We start from the raw sequence: 19,001 nt of genomic DNA, 5'->3' as shown, positions 1-19,001 counted from the left end.
ACAGTTGCATTTACAGCTACCCCCAGCAAAAAATTCATTCTGCAGGATGTGTGGGTTTCAAGTACTGGAAAAGATGGCCTTGTGTGAAACAGGTTGTTTCTCATAATTTCTGTGGAGATTAAAAATGCAATCATTTCATTCAGCATTATTGAGTCATTGTGCATTATTAATGACAATAACTGTTCAAATAATTATTTGCTGAGAGAACAGAAACCTTACGGTTAAGGTGGAGATCTGCTGTGGTTCTTTGCCTGTTCCTTTCACAATAACACCATCCAAACTCACTCCTTCAAGGAAGCCAGCATTGAGGTAGCCCTTTTCAGAGTAAACATCATCATCATCATCGCTGTCCACGCCGACACTGAATGCTTCCCTCATCTTTTCTGGGAACAGCCAGTCTAGTACTATCACTACTATGCCAATCAGTGCACACAATAAACCTGAAAGAAGCAGAGTCTGTTACTGACAGGAGACCAGTAATGCACTTCCACACCAACAAACGTCTTAATAAGTTCTTCATTGACTTAAATTCTAATTTTATAGCTGCTTTCTTTATTGCAGTCATTAATAGTCGAAGGTAGCATTAACAGAACTGAGTGCACTGTAGAGAAATGAATGAAAGCTTCAATGCTTTCAAGTTACAGGATACGTACCAGTAGCTAAAGCGAGCCAAAATGAAGCACTGAAATCTGTCTCAAAGGATTCTGTTCCTATAGTGAAGGTGCACTGTGGAAGGTTGTATATCGTAGAGAAGGAGGCCAAGGAGAAGAAGATAAAAGCTGCCGTGGTAGCCATCATGCAGCCAGCATAGAGGATGACGGGCATTGAGAAGAGGATGTTGGCCAACAGCCAGCAGCAAAAAGCCGTCCTGTGGGAAAAAGTTGGAGAGAGACACCATTCTTTACTGTACTCTGTTTGCATTTGTTGAATAAGACTTCATTTCCACATTCTAAAAGCATTAACACTCTGTGATCGGTGTGTCTTACCAGAGGGTGGCTGAGGCGTATCTTCCTGAGTACCGGTACTGGTAGATGAGGCCACAGGGGCTATTAAGGGTGAACTTCTCAGCAATGTACAGTATGGGGTTGGGAAGACCTTTATTCAAAGCATTCTCATACTCCTCATCTACGCTGCTGGTCCATACGAACATTTCATTGTAGTCTATGGTCTCGTTGAACTGTACCACAGGATCTCCTGAATGGACAGATACAAAGGGTTTCATTAAACTTGTGAAGCAGACCGCTCTCAAAACTTGATCTGTCTGACCAACACTGTAATTTGCCATCACCAAAGTTATGACAAAATATTTACATTATATGAGTCATAAAAAACATTCTGATGCAATTAAGGAAAAGCAAAAGCTCTTGTCAAGTCATGTCTTCTGGGTGACTGACCTCTGAGTGTGATGTTAATTCCATACAGGCCGACATGCAGCCCCACCTCGGCGTTCACCATAACATTACTGAAGGATTTGTATGTGGTGTTCGCCCTCAAACTTGCCTCAGCCCAATCACTAGTGAAGTTCAGAGCTGAAATACGAAGGGAAAATGGCATATTAGCTCCTTCACACTTCATGTAAAGCATTATGGAACACAAATTGCACTTTGTATGACTTAAATGGTCAAATGTTTATCAACATGAGATATTATTTTCCCCTTGTGTATGTGTTAACACTGTTATGAAAAAGATATACTCACCAACTATAACAGCTCCAATAAATAAGCTAATGAGTATCCTGAATGTCCAGAGAATCCGCTAAAAGGAAAAAAATGTACTGTTAGTAATCAAAACATTGTAAAGACTGTTTTTTTTTCCCCAGTGGGAACTCACTCTGACAACAGGACAAAGCAAAGCTTAACCGCCTATAAGTGAGGTGTTGTCTGTGGGATCTTTGATTTGAGACAGCCGGAGGTGTAGCCAAAACCAAACCCAAACATCTTATTACTCCAATGAAACAGCGACTTAAGTGTAAGTAAAATTAACTAGAAAACAACTTGAGCAGGAGTAAAAGTTCTTAAGTTAAAAAATATCTTCAAGTAGGCCTGTTCAGCTCCCTGTAGAACTGACGTGGAGTCAATTATCTTTCAGCATAGGAGCTTAAGTTTAAGTGTTTTAAGTGTTCTTCTCTTTCTGAGATACTGTATGAGAGCAGTCTAGGTGTTTTCATCAGTATAACAAAGAAATCCAACACAAAAATTAATTAGGAAAAAACTGAATGATTGCAACGTCTAATGTATGTTTAAAAGGTGGATTCAAATACAAGTAGTAAAAGTAAACCATCTCAGAAAAGTACAAATCCAACAAACTGTTGTCAAGTCCATGGAACTGAGTGAATGCAAGTAGTCAGCGGCCACCCGTGAGGCCAGACTGAGTTTCTTGAGCACACTCACCGATTTGCCACGTATTCCTGGCACAATGAGGAGGAAGCCGACAGTGAGCACCAGGAACACCAAGATGACAGTAAGCAGACTGGTGCTGAAGATGAACGGGGTCCTTTGTAGTGGGTAGAATGGGTAAATGTCATCGTAGAAAGTCATCGTCCCTCCAAATGCGAGAGCTAAAGCTGAAAGCAGACGGCGATACAGTGAGGACAGTGTCGGCGAGCAGCTCAGTTACCTGCAGATGATCAGATAAGAGCCCAAGTCCTGCTTCAGCTGCACAGCATAACTGAGGATGGCTGAGGTGATAATCACTAAACCACTCTGCCAGAGGCGCACATGCAGGTAGTTATTTAGAGCATGTAAGCGTTTACACAACCTGCTGCAACATTTCTAGAAGCACCTGTTTGTTGTTAATTGGTCTATTGTGATGATAATTATGTGTAATTATCAAACGGAAGAGCTGCTTATTTAAAACACAGTGAAATGCTTAAACCTAGAAGAATGGTGAAGCGCGTGGCTCAGCCTACCTGTGAGTGCGAGGAAGAGCGAGAAGTGGAAGGAAAATGTCCAGGATGGTCGGAGTCCCAAGGGAATTGTCTTTGTCCGACGACGCGCATCTTTTATATCCTCGCACTTCCTAATATTTGGCTTGATTTGCATTGATTGGTTTTTGAAAACACAGAGGTGTGAGCAGGCTGATGACCATCCCTTCTGTGACTCTGCTCTGACACACTCAGGGCTGTGTTGGAGCTGGAGGCAGGTTCAGACTCTCTGCTGACTCCCACTCTTTTGTTCTACTTCTCATTGACCATTCGCCTCAGTTTTACTCCGGCGGTTACAGCGGATCCATTACAGGTGGGTGAGCTGAATTCTACTAACCTATATTACCCTCTTTCTCCTCGCTTCTTACTCCAGCCGCTGAAATTCAACTCCTTTTTCGGGTCCTTTTTTTTTTTACTAACTGTTGCTCACCTCAGGGAAAAAAAAATTAACGTTTCGCGCGCTTTTCTTCCCCTCAGATCCTGTAAACAGAGAAGCCGGTGAAATGTGACTCTAATTCTGAGTTTAAACGCTTCCCTTTCTCTCTTCTTTTAAGCATATCAAAGTACATCGAGTCGCACACGTCAGGTTTTTGTCCCTCGTGCTTTTCTGAGACTTTTATCTCGCGTCTTCTCAGCTCAAGAGCTCTTTACAGGACCTACTTCTGAAGAGCGACGCTTGACTGCCCCCCTCTCTCTCTCTGTCTCTCTCTCTCTCTCAGCAGGATGGATTTACGCAGGAGTCCGTGCTGGACTCTCGTGGCGCTCTCTCTCACCTTCCACACGGCGTGTAAGTGAAGTGAACTGATTGTTGTTTCAGTAGTTTAGTGAACATTAAGCCGTCTCTGTGTGAAACTGTGGGTCCTCCGTGTTTTGTGTTTCCTCACAGACTCCAGCATCACATGGGAAGTTCAGAGGTACGATGGCTGGTACAATAACTTGGCCTATCACCGCCGCGGCGCTGCAGGTAAACCACTCCACTCTGCAGGCTCTAATATACTCTACTCCAGCGCTGTGTGTGAGCACAGTGGATGAACATGTGTGTGTGTGTGTGTGTGTGTGTGTGTGTGTGTGTGTGCCTGTGCAGGTGCGCCGCTCATGCGCTTTCTGCCCGCGCGCTACTCGGATGGCTCTTACCAGCCTCTGCTCGAGCTGCCCAACGCCCGCCTGATCAGCAACGTCGCCATGAGCGGAGACTCGGCTCTCCTCTCTCTCCGCAACCAGACCGTGCTCTCCGTGTTTTTCGGTGAGTGTGCCCTTTACCTGTGCTAATGTATGACCTCCGCAGTGCCCCTGACACTGATAAGTACCGCCGCTGTGGTGACCTGAGGAGAGAAGTGAACCTTTTTAATGGGGATGCACTGGTATGAGAGCTGTGGGCCGATGTCCGATATTTTCTGTGTAACTGCCGATGTCCATACAGATTCTTACATAAACATCTGAAGAGTTTCATTCCAAAACGCTATGTGTCAGTTTTGGATATAGCGAGTTTTCAATAAGAATAATTGCTGATGTATAACAGAAAAACCAATTATTTCTCTAATAAAGGTGCTATTAACCATGATGTAGCACTTATCTTTATATGTGTAAAACCCACTCCCAACATCAGATATCATGAAAAAAGAAAAAAAAATTAAAAGTGGTCAATAATGTGGTTTATTTACACATAAAATGTAACTGGGACTGTTTACCCCTTTATTTACCTTTACAGAGAAATGTAACATTTATTTTTAAAGGATTACAAATGTAGTGAATAAAATGTAATGAAATTGAGTATAATGTTCAGGTAATCGAATATCAGTTTGAAATATCGGTCAAATGTAAACATCTGTTTGTTGTTTTAAGCAAATATTTGAAGATATGGAGTTGCTTCTAATACCATCATGCATTCCTGCTTTTTAGTCCATTTTTTTATGATAATGTTTCCTCTAAAGCGGGGCTACCCAAAGTAAAGATGTTTAATTTGGGCCACCAGAAATCAGATTCACAATCTTTATTAAAGATGTCTAAATCCCTCAGCCAATGAGAGAGTAAACATATTTTTATATTATATATCTCTTAAGTCCTTATTTTCCTATTAAAATTGTATTTAAAAAATATGCAGTGTGATGTTATAAAATACATTTTTAAAAACTCTATTTGAAAGCTACCTACTTTCTTTATTTGTATGTTGTTTTGTTTTTTTTGGCTCTCGACCCACCACGGGCATCTCACTTTGGTCGCCCTAAGAAAAAGTTTTGGCACCCCTGGTCTAGAAAGTCCCCGTCAGCCAACAAGGCTTTTGTGGACAGTACTAAATAACAGCAGCATGTGACTTTCCCTACCAGACACTCTGCAGCTTTGTTTTAATCAGGATGGCGATGAAACATTGTCACTGTTGAAGCTCACTGACTGCAATTTGTTTGGCCATAAGATTTTATTAATAAAAAAATTAGGTATTTTCCTGATGACATAGCTAACAGTCATGCCATTGGCCATTAGGTTACCACGTAGTGTTGGAGATTGCGGAGTCCCGAAGACCTGGTTGTCCTCCTGAGTTCATGCACATCCCAGTCTCCCCAAATGACCCTGTCTTTGGGTCCAACTCTTTAACACACAGAGTCCTGCTCCCTTTCCAGCGTGCGCAGTGGGACCACACAACTGGAAAGAGCCCAAACAATCCCAGGACACAGGTAAGACTATCCACAAGAATATCCACAGTCAATTTGGAGTAAACAACAAATATACAAATAACAAGTATGATTGGGCATAACAGATAATATAATAACTAGCTCAGAAAAGTTAAGAATTTTGGCACAGTTTTACATAATTTAACATAGTGTCATAATATACTATATCTTTATGAATAGTATTTCTAGATATTGCTCTCTTTTGCTGGTCCTAGAACTTCAATTCTGAACCACTTTCTATCTGGAGTCTATTAGACATTTTTCACCAATTTATTTAATCCTTACAGGTGAACCATGTGACAGCTTGGATAGACGGTAGCTCGATCTATGGCTCTTCCAGCTCTTGGAGTGATGCGCTCAGGAGTTTCCAAGGAGGCCTGCTGTCGCCGGGTTCTGATAAGAACATGCCAAAGCAAAGTGACAGCAACTATTTCATGTGGAGTGCACCAAACCCTTGCAATGGAAAGACTGGCCCAGAGGGACTCTATGGTAAAATGAAACACAATGCTATTGGACACATTAAATTATGATTATAGGCAACAACAAATAACATGTCTTGGTAAATATGATCATATTGTTAACGGCTGCAGTGATTTTGGTCAACATCTCTGGAGGCTTTTATCTGGGTTAGGTGGAGATGGAGAGTGTTTCGGTCTATTCTAGCTACCAACACACCTGAAACAGAGGTTAAGGTCACAAGGAAATGAATTAAAAGTGTAACAAAACTTCTCAGCCTATGTTTATTTAGCCTGGAGTTATGCTGACGTAGTGGACAGAGTGCCAGTATGTAATTTGGCACCTCAACTATTTAGTATTCATACTGCTAAATGGCCTCCAGAATCCTCAGAATGTATCAAATCTTAGTTTAGGATGACCTCATTCAGTCAACAAAACAGATTCAATCTTCATTACATGCTGGTATGTGTTGTCCACCTGGTCTTTTATGTTTTCCTGACCTCGCTAAATCCTCCAAACAATGACTGTGTTGTTGTTGCTCTTTTAAGGTGTTGTTCTTCATTTATGCCAAATATGCTTTGCGGTTAAAGTATGTCTCAATGAACCAAAGCCTTTGAGCAATGTCTACGTAGGAAAAACACCGCCTAACAGAAGCAGAAGCAAACTGTCTCTGTCTTAAGAGATCTTTTGTATTCACATGATTTGGACCTTATTAGCAGGTTTGCTTTAGCGTTGTAGGATATCCAGTATTTCAGGGTTTAATTTATGTGAAAAAACCTAATGTCAAAAAATGTAATACGTTTTTCCTTCATACAGCTGTTGCAACAAACTAGTAGCAAAATAAACAGCAGTAAATCTTTTATTGTGGTTTCTGATTTTGTTTTGTCTCCTCAGAGTTTGGGAATGCCTGGGCCAATGAGAACATCTTTACAGTAGCTGAGGGGATTATTTGGTTTCGCTACCATAATTACCTTGCCTCTCAGCTGCACGAAGACCACCCTTTGTGGTCAGATGAGGAGCTTTTCCAGAATGCCAGGAAGAGAGTTATTGCCACATTCCAGGTAGAGAGAAAAGTCCTCTGTTATTTAGAAACCACACAGAGCAGGTGCCAATTTATCAAAGTATCTCAACCTGCATGGTTGCCTCACACACTTTCTGCAACAGGGCTCAAGATGCCTTTGTTTTAGCTACTGGCTACTCACACCTGAGTCTGTAGGCATGAGTCAGTACCTGATACTGGTGTTTGTATGGTTTTATCTCTTCATATATAATGCGCTTTATTTCCTTCTTGTATTAGAATATTGCGTTCTATGAGTGGCTGCCTGCGTACCTTGGAGTCTCGGTGCCTCCATACCCAGGTGAGAGGTTGCATGAATGTGTGCACGTGTGACTGTGTGTGGTGAGATAGCATACTCCAGTTACCTGTGGTTTAGTGAGTTGCCACTTGAGGCTCTGTTTAATGGGCTCAGTGGGCTTCAGCTACGTCAGTACAGGTTAACACAAGCCTGGGATGTCATTTCTGCTAAGGGAGCTGTTTTTGCTGGATTATTCTTGCTTTAGGCCCAGAACATGAAAGTGGCATATTTAAAGTTTGTATTATAATAAATCTGATTCATTTGCAATTAAAATACATTCAGTGAAATTGCTTAGAACAGCCTGTAATATATGGGGCCAATGCATATTCTGAAAATGGTTTATTAAGTCATGCATACTCCTATACATATATGTAAAGTGAAAATCTAGCTATAGTAGTTCAGTGTGATTTCTAAACTGTCTCTGAACGTCCCTCCTAGGCTATCAGAAATATGTGGATCCTGGAGTCTCTCCTGAGTTCCAGGCTGCTGTTTCGAGGTTTGGCTTGACTCTGGTTCCCCCTGGTGTCTACATGAGGTAAATGATCACAACCACACTTTAAAACATTCTTTTTATCATAATGAATTAAACTGCTCTCTTTGTATGTTTTATGCTGCATTTTTTGATGTTGTCCTCACTGGCACGTCTCACACGCGCCAATTAGTATCAGTAATGAGTAACGTTACACAGTAAACTTCATGTTCCCTGATCTAAAGTATATACAAATGGCTTCGTATCTATGTTATCGTTCTCTAATTAATGTCATTTTAATTGCGTGCAGGCGTGTGCAATGTTTGCCATGAGTGTTTACTTTCTTGCTCCAGAAACAGGACTTGTCACTACAGGAGTGTTGTGAACTTTGATGGGAGCACATCTCCAGCGGTGCGTTTGTGTAACAGTTTCTGGAACAGAAATGTGAGTCAAGACAGAGAGATACTGGTTCAACAGATATCACAGTGTGGCAATTAGGTTAATCTGGATAAAATCCAAACGTATTTGAAACTGAATGACCAAGCAGGTTTTTAATCTTGGTCTCTTGTTGTAGAACTCAAACCTAAAATCTGCCCAGGATGTGGACGATCTGATAATGGGTATGGCTTCTCAGATAGCGGAGAGAGAGGACAATGTAATCGTTGAGGATTTAAGAGGTTATTGTTACTTTCTTGTTGCTCCCCTCCCCTACATCTATCCTAGTAATGTAGAGCTGTCAAAGCTACCTTCTCTTTTTTTTCCTTTTTCAGACTACATGTATGGTACATTGAAGTTCTCACGTTCTGATGCAGCCGCTCTGACCATTCAGAGAGGACGGGACTTTGGACTGCCAAGTTATAACGAGGTCAGAGAGGCCCTCAACCTGCCACAGGTTCAAACCTGGGGAGAGATCAATCTCAAACTAAACCAGACCAATCCACAGGTAAAGTCATATGGATTAGCTCTATCCAGCACATTCATTTATAAAACATGTTCTCGCTGGCCCTCATTCTGCAATTGCTGTTTCTGTACCAGTTGTTCAGGGACCTGTCTGAGCTATATGAGAATGATATCTCCAAGCTGGAGTTGTTTGTAGGAGCTCTGCTGGAGGGAGATGGAGGACCAGGCCCAGTGGTCACTTCCATCTTCCTGGACCAGTTTGAACGCATCAGAAATGCAGACCGCTTCTGGTTTGAAAATAAACAAAATGGGTAGGCCATTAGCCATGTGCTATGCATCTTGTATTTGTCACATGCTTTTTTATATCATAGGTTTTAATGTAGAATTATGTTAATTAAAGTATGTTAATCTCATTCATTTTCTTCAGGATATCCCTTTTTTATTGTTTCTGTGCTTCTAGTTTGTTCACAGAGAAGGAGATCCAGTCTATAAGGAACACCACATATTATGATATCCTTCTCGCCATCACCAGTGCAGAGAGTGAAGACATTCAAAAGAATGTGTTCTTCTGGTTAAATGGTGAACAGAAAACATACTTATTTCTGCCTCTACTCTTTCCATGTGGATAATTCATGGAGATTTCAACTATTGTTTCTCATTCACATACAGGTGATCCCTGCCCTCAGCCTCAGCCAGTCACCGCCTCTGATCTGCAACCTTGCACTAACGCTACTTCCATGAGTTACTTTGACACTAGCAGCAAAGCTGGTTATGGCATCGTAGTGATTATCCTTTTCTTCTTTCCTGTAGGTCAGTATGAGTGATCACGCATTTATTGTTTATCCAGCTACAAGAAGGCTGTATACTTTGTCTCTTTTTATTGTACTGTATACAGCAAGAAGGCTATGTACGTTTTGATGTTTATCAACTCTTATTGCTCAACAACTGTGTTTATAAAATGTCTTTTTTTTCTCTCCAAACTATAAACAGTGAGTCTCCTTGTGGCTTACATAGTGGCCAAAATTCGGGCAGCTAAATACAGAAAGTTCCTGAAAAGGACCAGAAGACCCAGCAATGATAAAGAACCTAATGATGGAATCACAGGTACCACTTGCATTGTCATCAGCAGATACTGTTATTGAAGAAATGTTACATAAGGTAATAATTTATGCGTAATCTCTGTTTGCCTAGCATGTGAGTGGCAGGGTTATACAGAGACCCCCCAGCCAGTCAGCCTCGTGATCGACGAAAAGAATAGACTCTCGATTTATGGTGAAAATAGATCTCCACTGCGCTCTCATAACCTGGGCACCCAGGAGCGCCTGGATGTGTTGCTGTCCAATGACCACCAGCAACGTGCCTTACTTCTCAAGATCCCCAAAGAATATGACTTGGTAGGAAATAATTAACCCCATTTAACTCTAAGCACCTATCCACAGGTCCAGACTTCCTTCCCTCACACTTGTTACATATTCGTTTTATAGTCCTAATAATTCATAGTAGTTACTGTTAATTAATAGCAATACTGAAGATACCAAATACCAAGGCCAAATACTGTATACCATTGGTGTTCTGGTTGCTACCTCAGTGACTGCTATGCTTATATATGCTAGGCTATCTGCAAAGCTGCTAATATGTCATAGTATGTTACATCCTCCTTTGCACAACTCCACATACTCTCAGTATTGTGTACTGCCTGTGTTCTGTGTTGTATTTATTGTAAGGCAAATGCCATTTATCTTTCTAAAGTGTCTATTCTGTCTCTGCAGGTTCTGTTTTTTGAGGATCATGTGCAGAGATCAGAGTTCATAGGTCTCCTGCACTCTGATCTGGAAGGAATGACCTGCTGCCTGACAGTGACAGAGATGAGTGAAAAAGAGCTGCTAAAGGAGGCTGTGACCAAGGAGCAGCGAGCTCAGATAGTGGAGACCTTCTTCAGACAAGCATTTGCAAAAGTATGAATTGTGGTCATGTCTGATTTGTTTTTTTTGTTTTTTTTGTTTGGTGTTTCACATGAAAACCTGCATGTTAGACCACTTGTGTGTTCATTTATCTTAAATGTATACTAGTCCTTACTGGCATCTGCCTCTATGACATGTCTTGTATGGCAGTGTAATACTGGTAATCGCAGTCTGACGCTTTAGCTTCTTAAGCGTGTTTTCTGTCCTCAGGTCCTGGAGATTGATAGAAGTGATGCAGGAGACCTGAGTGGTGTGTCCAGTAAAAGAACTAGAGAGGTTCTACAGTGTGAGCTCACAGCAGCTGAATTTGCCCACGCTCTGGGGTTGAGACCTGACTCACTTTTTGTGGAGTCCATGTTTTCTCTGGCAGATAAAGATGGGAACGGATACCTCTCCTTTCAAGAGTTTCTCGATGTTGTTGTCATCTTCATGAAAGGTCTGGCTAAAAAGATACTAATGATGTACTTACTGACTTTAATCAGACATCAAGAACACTGCAGCCAGTACCTGTGTGTGTTAACCTTTGTTCCTAAATACTAACTCTACCTCCTAATTATGTTTTGGGTTCTTCGATTCAGGAACGCCGGAAGAGAAGTCCAAACTGTTGTTCTCTATGCATGATATTAGAGGAGATGGCTTCCTGTCCAAGGAGGATTTTTGTTCTTTGCTGAGGTCAGCTCTGATGTCTATTTAGGCCAGCCATTTTCTCAAAGTCATTCCTTACTAATTGTTGATCAGTCAATGACAGTGTATTATTAGATTCTGAATGTTCTTCTTGCCCTGTCCAGGTCTTTCTTGGAACTCTCTGGTAATGTTCTATCTAAGAGCCAGGCAGAGGATGCTATAGCAGCTATGCTTCAGGCTGCAGGCTTTGATGATAAAGAGCGCATAACCTGGGAAGACTTTCACCTCTTACTCAAAGACCATGAGAACATCCTGCAGTTTGCACAACTGAATATTAAAGGTGATGTGTCTCTTTTGTTAATTTGTCCTACCCTATCCTCACAACAATCTCTTTTACACAAAATTGAAAAGCCTTTCAAGTGTCCTATCAACACTGGCTTATTTGTGACCCTTTACACTACCAGTGTCTTCACATTTAGATTCCACTTACTAATCTTTGTATCAGAACAATTCAAATCTGGTAGAACTCTCACCAGCCTTGATGTTTCCCACCTCCTCTTTTTAAAAGCAAAATTGCTGAGTAGTGCAGTGCAGTTGAAAGTATTCATATCTGTCATGCAACCAGCTGGGGAGCCATCAGTCCTCCCAATTAGTACAAATGCAGTCAAATGTCCTTGCATTTGAGCCCTTTGCCGCACTGTTCATTACTGAAGACATGGTGTTTGTTCATGCCTGCAGGAATGGAGATGCACAGCAAGAACAGGCAGGTCCAGCCACGTGTGTCTTTCATGTTAAGAGACAAAAACAGGTAAATACATGGAGGTAATTTTGCTTTACCTAACTTCCACACCTCTGAATATTTGTTCGGTATATAAAAATAAATCTTTTCACGGTTTCCTTCTTTCTTTTTCAGTTCCCCATTTGAAAAGGATGCTGAATTCATGCACAGTTATCCTGTTGATGTTGGCCAAGAACTTCGTCAAAGAAAAAAGTGAGAGCTTCACGTATGACTTATCTGTGTTCTCTGTATGTCAGACTAAGAACAAGACACATCAGAGGTTTTTAAATTGTGTTGGAAATAGTCATATTGCTGTGTAATTAGCTTATGAACCTGTTGCAGCATTTGACCATGTTGCATGTCCAGATGTCCATGTATAATTATCATGTGCTCCATCAGGATTTACCTCAGCTACAATGATCCCTGTTATTTTCAGATTACTGTCGTATGAAACCATCAGTATTTGTGGGTTTGATGTAATGAGGTGACATGATGTCTGCCAAATTTCACTAGCAATTACATCATCTTTTAAACCAGGTGTATATTCTTTGAATACCTCAAGGGTGGAAAGTGGCTTCACTTAAAGTAAGAGTTTATAATTATGTACATGCTTGGTGCTCTTTTCAGGTTGGGCTTCTCTAGTCCCAAGGTTTATGTCAAGCCTCAGAGAGAGCACTTCATCAGGAGCCCTGTCCAGCAGAAGATCCAGCAGTTTAAACGCTTTGTGGAAAACTACCGCCGTCATATTGTATGCCTTGTTGTCATCTATGGGATCACTGCTGGTGTTGCTCTGGACAGATGCTGGCGTGAGTTTACCCTCACTGTTCATTTTCCTCATCAGGCACCTTTATTGGAGTTAACTGAAGGACATTTACAGAGCACTTTATGACTGCAGGAAGCTCATCGTAGCTTTTTATTGCACGGCTTTTATATTTTCCCGCTTCTGCTGAGTAAATTGATTATAATACACCAGACGAACAGATACAAACAAATTTCTTTCTGTGCAGACTATGGTTTACAGGCTGACTCCACCGGAGTCCCAGAAACCTCTATAGTGGGCATCATCGTGTCCCGAGGCTCTGCTGCCGCCGTCTCTTTCCTGTTTCCGTACATGCTCCTCACTGTGTGTCGAAACCTGATAACCATATTCAGGGAGACCTTCCTGAACAGATACATTCCCTTTGACTCCGCCATAGACCTCCATCGCCACATGGCAATGACGGCTATCATCCTTACAGGTCAGGAGATTAAACTGCTTCTTAACTTGAATAGTTGCCCTTTTATACCAATTAGAAACCAATTTTGAGAATTGTCTGATAGAGATCATGATGAAGATTTCAGTGTTTGGTGCTGGTGATAGATAGCCCCAAAAGGAAAGCTTCTCTGGGGGGGAATCTACTGGATATTAATAAATACATTGGACACTCTGCTGTATCTGTCACTTTCAACTGTAACCATGAATTTACATGGCATTTGGGACATGTTGCTTGTTCAGAGGAAATCAAGAGTAACTCTTGCCGGAACTGTAAACCGATCTTAGCAATTACACAGCAGAGTTCCAAGTCATTCTCTCCGTCTGCTGCATGAATTTGCTGTGTGATGATGTTTGAATCTGTGCAGGACTATATTTTCTTGTGATTCTTCATATTTTTTGGTCATGTTGACCTTTATCTAACTTTTGCCTCCCTTATCCTACAGTTGTTCACAGTTTGGGTCACGTGGTTAATATTTACATCTTCTGCATCAGTGATCTCAGCATCCTTGCCTGCCTGTTTCCCAAAGTGTTTTCCAATAATGGGTAATTTGTCAATACAATCCATCCAATAACCTTGTACAGTGATAACCTTAGCCTTGTACTGCTGGAGTGAGCCCTGTCTAAAATATGTGTCAATCGTTTACAGGTCAGAGCTGCCTCAGAAATGGACTGTCTGGTTCTTTGCTACAGTGCCAGGTAGGGGAGCATGTAAATACTTAAAATGTTCCCTGAGAGTGAAAGGCGAAGGCTTAATGTGCTATTCATGTGTGGATTTTTATACAGTTCTCCCACTCTGTTTCCCTCTGTCTCTCACAGGTCTCACAGGGGTCATTCTGCTTTTAATCTTAGCCTTTATGTATGTCTTTGCCACACACTACTTCAGACGTATCAGTTTCAGAGGCTTCTGGATCACACATTACTTCTATGTGCTTGTCTATGCACTGGTAAGAATAAACCATTAACAGTATCATAAGCTGTTGATAGGAAGAGGCAGTGTTTAGTTGCAGAAATGTCAATAATCATTCTCCCTCTTTACTCTCTTTTCGTGGCAGACGGTGATCCATGGCAGCTATGCCCTCCTCCAGGAGCCACGCTTCTACATCTACCTGATCCCTCCTGCCCTCCTCTATCTCTTGGACAAACTCATCAGCCTGAGCAGGAAAAAGGTGGAGATACCTGTAGTGAAAGCTGAGCTGCTGCCCTCAGGTACGGAACACAACACATATCCAGGACAAAGTTCTGTGTCTGCACCAGCCAGTCTTTCTGTACAGCACTCTGTGACATGTCAGTATTCAGTATTTGTGGTCTGCTTGGGTTCATAATCCTAAATTTAGATGTCTCCATTTAAACCATTTGTGATATGAGCATTGAGCACTTTGTAAGCATGTATGATAAGCATCTATTTCATAAGTATCTATGTCCAATGGCAGGAGTGACATATCTGGAGTTTAAGCGGCCCCAGGCCTTTGCGTACCGTTCAGGACAGTGGGTGCGGGTGGCCTGTCTAGAGCTGGGCACGGACGAGTACCACCCCTTCACTTTGACCTCTGCACCCCATGAAGACACCCTGAGCCTGCACATCCGTGCTGTGGGACCATGGACAAGCAAGCTGCGAGAGGTTTACAACCCAGATAGACTGCAGGAGCTGGGGTCTTATCCCAAAGTATGGATAGACAGCTCTTCTACATGCTGTCGCTCCAAATTTTGAAAATCTGATAACCTAATGACCTAAAATTAGTATTTTGCTTCAGTATGTTTGTCTGAATGTTGTGTTTTGGAAATTGATCCTACATGTTTTGCCAGACTTACTCACTTTAACATCTCCACAGCTGTATCTGGATGGACCTTTTGGGGAGGGGCACCAGGAATGGAAAGACTTTGAAGTGTCTGTTCTGGTGGGTGGAGGCATTGGAGTTACTCCCTTTGCTTCAATATTGAAGGATCTTGTGTTCAAGTCTTCAGCAAAACTCAGAGTTCAATGCAAAAAGGTAATCTTCATGAAAAAAAATACAACAAAATAGATCTCATCATGATTGCATATTTCAGTGGGTACAAGTTTTCATATTTCATCAACCTATTTTTTGCGGGCTCTTCTGTGTTTATTTGGATGTGAGACTTTGCTACTGTTATGAAGTTAAAGGACTGTGTCTGACGGTCCTCCAGGTGTACTTTATCTGGGTGACACGGACACAGCGGCAGTTTGAGTGGGTGTCTGATATCATACGAGAGGTTGAGGAGATGGATGATCAGGAGCTGGTGTCTGTGCACATCTACATCACTCAGCTGGCAGAGAAATTTGATCTGCGGACCACCATGCTGGTAAGAACAACACATCTGACCTACCACACGTTCAGAATAACTAAGATTGTCTGGTATACTGCATGAAAATTGGGCTGGAAATACAAATGCGATCCTAGTTAACAAAATGAACACATACTAAAACTGCTCAAACAAAACGCAGTGTATTGGTTAGACCTTTAAAGCAAAGGTTTTTTTTTTCTTTTTCTTTCAGTATGTGTGTGAGCGTCACTTCCAGAAAGTGTGTAACAGGAGTCTGTTTACTGGCCTGCGTTCTGTGACACACTTTGGACGTCCACCTTTTTTGGCTTTCTTCAGCTCCCTGCAGGAAGTTCACCCTGAGGTCTCACCACATTCTCATACATTTCCCATACGCCCAGTGAATACATATCTTTATGTCACAGTGTGTCACCATGTTACTGTATGTTTGCTGTGGTATTTTATGACTGATTGCAGCTGTCATCTCCGAGATATCCTACACGGAAAGTCCCCTTAACCAGTATCCCAACATCAATGAATCACAGTTTTATAACGACAGTTCAGCTTTAGATATACTTATGCATCACTCTATACATGGCTACTACTTAGCCTCCTCATTGTAGCCCTCATTGTTCTTTTATGTTACTTGTTTAAATTCACTGACAGTGAAGTCCATTGATGTGTCTGAGCTGAAGCTGCTTACCCATAGCATCTTTGTTTCTTTCTTTTTTCTAAGGTGGAAAAAATTGGCGTGTTTAGCTGCGGCCCTCCTGGTCTGACAAAGAACGTAGAGAAAGCCTGCCAGCAGATGAACAAACGCGATCAAGCACATTTCATCCATCATTATGAGAACTTCTAGCTTTACTGATGCTCCTAAATTTAGTGTATCAAAATGCTGTATTAACAATGAAGGGATCTGAATTAATGATAAATGTGTTGTGAGTGGAGAAGAAAGTGCATTATTTCTACAGTTGTGTGCTACTGCTAGATTTTTTCAACTTCAATTACTTTTTATTCATAGATGTTTAAAAAAGTGATTCTTTAAGTGAAATGTCACTTTTGACCTTGACTGTGATATAATATCAATGTTCTTTCTTGAAAACTTCTTCAATAAAACAAACTGTAAGCACATGTCGAAGTTGTAATGTCTTTCTTTAGACCTTTGTATGAAGCTACCTCAATAAAAAAAAATCAGACCTCTTAACAGAAATGAAATATACAAAGCTTGCATAAAGTTTATGTTGGCAGATACAAACTTGTTTTGTTCCTATGAAATATCTTTCATTACTGAAAACATTTAAAACATATTTTAAACACACACACAGAGTAAAATAGCAACTGTTTACACCTACACACAGTCACCTGACCACAAAATTACTGTGATGTACTTGTATTCGGCTGTATACTTACAGCAAGTAAAATCAGTAATATCCTGTATTTTTACATTTTTACATTTTAACTGTAAAATGCAACTCAGTAGCCAGTTATTTACTGTAAATTTATGTATAAAACCAGACCTATAAATATGTTCATTAAAGACAACAATGAACATATTTATTCACCATGTTTTGCACTCTATATGTAGAGAATATCTCAAATATGTTTTTTTTGCAATTACACATTTAACAGACATTTTAAATTTGCTTATACTATGCACAAACATAACAAAAAACTTAATAACAATAAACAATAACATGTTTGTCAACACCTCAGTGTTTCAGTATTTTTTTTTCAACCATCCAATTAATACAAAAGCAAAGGTGTAATACTTTAGGTGTTTTAAACATTAAAGTCTGCATCATCAGAATGAAAACACTTCAAATGTTTTTTTTTAATGTCATATCCCATAATGCTGTGCAGTAGTTCAATGCCAACCTCATGGTAATTTATGGTATTATTATAGAAAATATCTTAACATTAGTTAATTTCACAATGAAATGATTTTTGAGTATTTGTGAAAAATGTGTTAAATATTGTGAAAACCTGGCAATAATTTACAGTATAATATATTGTGTAATCTGCAATTTCTTCGATGTCTACAAATGTTAAAATGTATTATTTTTTTATCACAGAGTGTTTCCACTTAAACATCAATTACATTTAATTTTCAAACTGATTATGGAAATAAAACTGAATAATTATAATTAAAAATTGTGCTGCAAATGTCAGTAGTCTGGAAAAGACCGCATGTTGCAGTAATGACAAATGATTATAACTTAAGCTTTTGTCAACTGCACTGTCAATTCCAAAATGTATGAATATTTACAGTGTAATTCAATGTAATTCATACAAAGAACTACAGTAACATTTACATTAAAGGAATACTCCAGTATTTTTCAGCATCGATTACCACAGACAGTCATTTCGACACATTTCCTGTACTTAGTACAGTTTTCCTACTGACAGGTCTTTTTTCTTTCATTTCTAAAAAACATTTTAAAACTTTGTATGTATCTTTTTTTGAACAGTTTTTGTTAATCTTGGGAAAAATTATTATGTAAAAAAAATTAATATTGAATTGCTTAATCTCAGTCATGCACACCTTAGTCTATAATATTACAATTTTAAGTCAACTGCAGTAACAATAAAATATACAGGTTTGTCCTTAGTACTGCGCTGTCAGGTTTTTTTTTCTCCACATTTCCTGCATCTCAATTTTTAGTATTTGTAGAAAATGTGTAACTTATTGTCACTCAGAATATCAACAAAACACAATTTGCCGATTTGCATATGACTGTTTTTAGTGCAGTTTCAACTAATATATAGCAATTTTGTACAATTTTTTGTATTTAAAGATTGAAATAACAGTTATGGGACATGAATAAAACTAGTATTTTTACTCCATATAGGCCTACTCTTCATAAATTACATGAACTAAGTAAATGTAGAAACTGTTTTGCATGTGAACATGAGTTCTGACACTGAGAAAAAGATTTCTTTGCTTCATGCTAAAACTGTGAAGACATGCCTATAACTCACTGCCAGGACCTAAAAGTGCATGTAGATGCAGAAACACTCATACAGAGTGCAAACTAAGCTGTAACAAAAATACTTTAAAGCCACAAATGATGAACACACCTCCAGTCATAGAGTAGTCATGCTGAAAAGCACCTCCTGATCACTTAATCTTTTGTTTTTCTATGTGACTTTGATGATGAGGCACAATGACTTTATCATTATTATTATTATTATTATTATTATTATTATTATTATTATTACACAAGTCTTAAAGCCTCTTTTCTGTAGCCCACAGCCTACACCATTTCAGATTTAATCTAACTTCTGTATTACAATTTTACCTTATGCTTTTATGCAAAGTTTAGTGCACAATTTCTAT

General features: G+C 40.0%; 2 protein-coding genes across 3 annotated transcripts; one reads left to right on the top strand and one right to left on the bottom strand.

Annotated features, from left to right (window-relative positions):
* Nucleotides 1–2,972, bottom strand: duox2 (dual oxidase 2). Of its 2 annotated transcripts, XM_036576114.1 has the most exons (8): nucleotides 2,909–2,962; nucleotides 2,391–2,563; nucleotides 1,698–1,755; nucleotides 1,395–1,529; nucleotides 987–1,194; nucleotides 654–868; nucleotides 220–440; nucleotides 1–109 (listed from the first exon to the last, which is right to left on the bottom strand). In XM_036576114.1, the coding sequence occupies exons 2-8, from the start codon at nucleotides 2,535–2,537 to the stop codon at nucleotides 101–103; spliced, it is 993 nt and encodes a 330-aa protein (XP_036432007.1). In that variant the 5' UTR covers nucleotides 2,538–2,563; nucleotides 2,909–2,962; the 3' UTR covers nucleotides 1–100. The 2 variants fall into 2 exon arrangements, with proteins under 2 accessions (XP_036432007.1, XP_036432008.1); XM_036576115.1 differs by having other exon boundaries at nucleotides 92–440; nucleotides 2,909–2,972.
* Nucleotides 2,973–3,111: 139 nt separating this feature from the next.
* duox (dual oxidase) lies at nucleotides 3,112–16,732 on the top strand. The gene is made up of 34 exons (XM_036576112.1): nucleotides 3,112–3,236; nucleotides 3,643–3,710; nucleotides 3,810–3,887; nucleotides 4,008–4,166; nucleotides 5,402–5,592; nucleotides 5,877–6,078; nucleotides 6,940–7,106; nucleotides 7,343–7,403; nucleotides 7,839–7,935; nucleotides 8,223–8,313; nucleotides 8,444–8,546; nucleotides 8,640–8,812; nucleotides 8,905–9,080; nucleotides 9,230–9,348; nucleotides 9,439–9,579; nucleotides 9,760–9,873; nucleotides 9,961–10,163; nucleotides 10,539–10,724; nucleotides 10,941–11,166; nucleotides 11,309–11,402; nucleotides 11,519–11,694; nucleotides 12,093–12,162; nucleotides 12,268–12,345; nucleotides 12,760–12,938; nucleotides 13,140–13,370; nucleotides 13,831–13,930; nucleotides 14,034–14,083; nucleotides 14,204–14,331; nucleotides 14,440–14,593; nucleotides 14,818–15,050; nucleotides 15,217–15,375; nucleotides 15,551–15,706; nucleotides 15,900–16,028; nucleotides 16,401–16,732. Exons 2-34 carry the CDS (start codon nucleotides 3,647–3,649, stop codon nucleotides 16,521–16,523), a joined length of 4,611 nt encoding a protein of 1,536 aa, XP_036432005.1. The 5' UTR covers nucleotides 3,112–3,236; nucleotides 3,643–3,646; the 3' UTR covers nucleotides 16,524–16,732.
* The last annotated feature ends 2,269 nt before the right edge of the window (nucleotides 16,733–19,001 follow it).

Source organism: Colossoma macropomum, unplaced genomic scaffold, assembly GCF_904425465.1.
Source record: "Colossoma macropomum unplaced genomic scaffold, Colossoma_macropomum, whole genome shotgun sequence".
In the NCBI taxonomy this organism is placed as follows: Eukaryota; Metazoa; Chordata; class Actinopteri; order Characiformes; family Serrasalmidae; genus Colossoma; species Colossoma macropomum.
Note: the sequence above shows the minus strand (reverse complement) of the source record. Positions and strands in the feature narration are given on the sequence as shown.

What these genes read in the sequence shown, in the direction of transcription:
- duox2 (XM_036576115.1), bottom strand. Translation starts at nt 2,537, where the DNA reads ATGACTTTCTACGATGACATTTACCCATTCTACCCACTACAAAGGACC. An exon ending in CAGGAATACGTGGCAAATCG is followed by an intron (nt 1,756 to 2,390) that starts GTGAGTGTGCTC and finishes TTTTCCTTTTAG; the next exon opens with CGGATTCTCTGGACATTCAG. An exon ending in TTGGCTCGCTTTAGCTACTG is followed by an intron (nt 441 to 653) that starts GTACGTATCCTG and finishes TGCTTCTTTCAG; the next exon opens with GTTTATTGTGTGCACTGATT.
- duox (XM_036576112.1), top strand. Translation starts at nt 3,647, where the DNA reads ATGGATTTACGCAGGAGTCCGTGCTGGACTCTCGTGGCGCTCTCTCTC. An exon ending in ACCTAATGATGGAATCACAG is followed by an intron (nt 9,874 to 9,960) that starts GTACCACTTGCA and finishes CTGTTTGCCTAG; the next exon opens with CATGTGAGTGGCAGGGTTAT. An exon ending in AGCTGAGCTGCTGCCCTCAG is followed by an intron (nt 14,594 to 14,817) that starts GTACGGAACACA and finishes GTCCAATGGCAG; the next exon opens with GAGTGACATATCTGGAGTTT.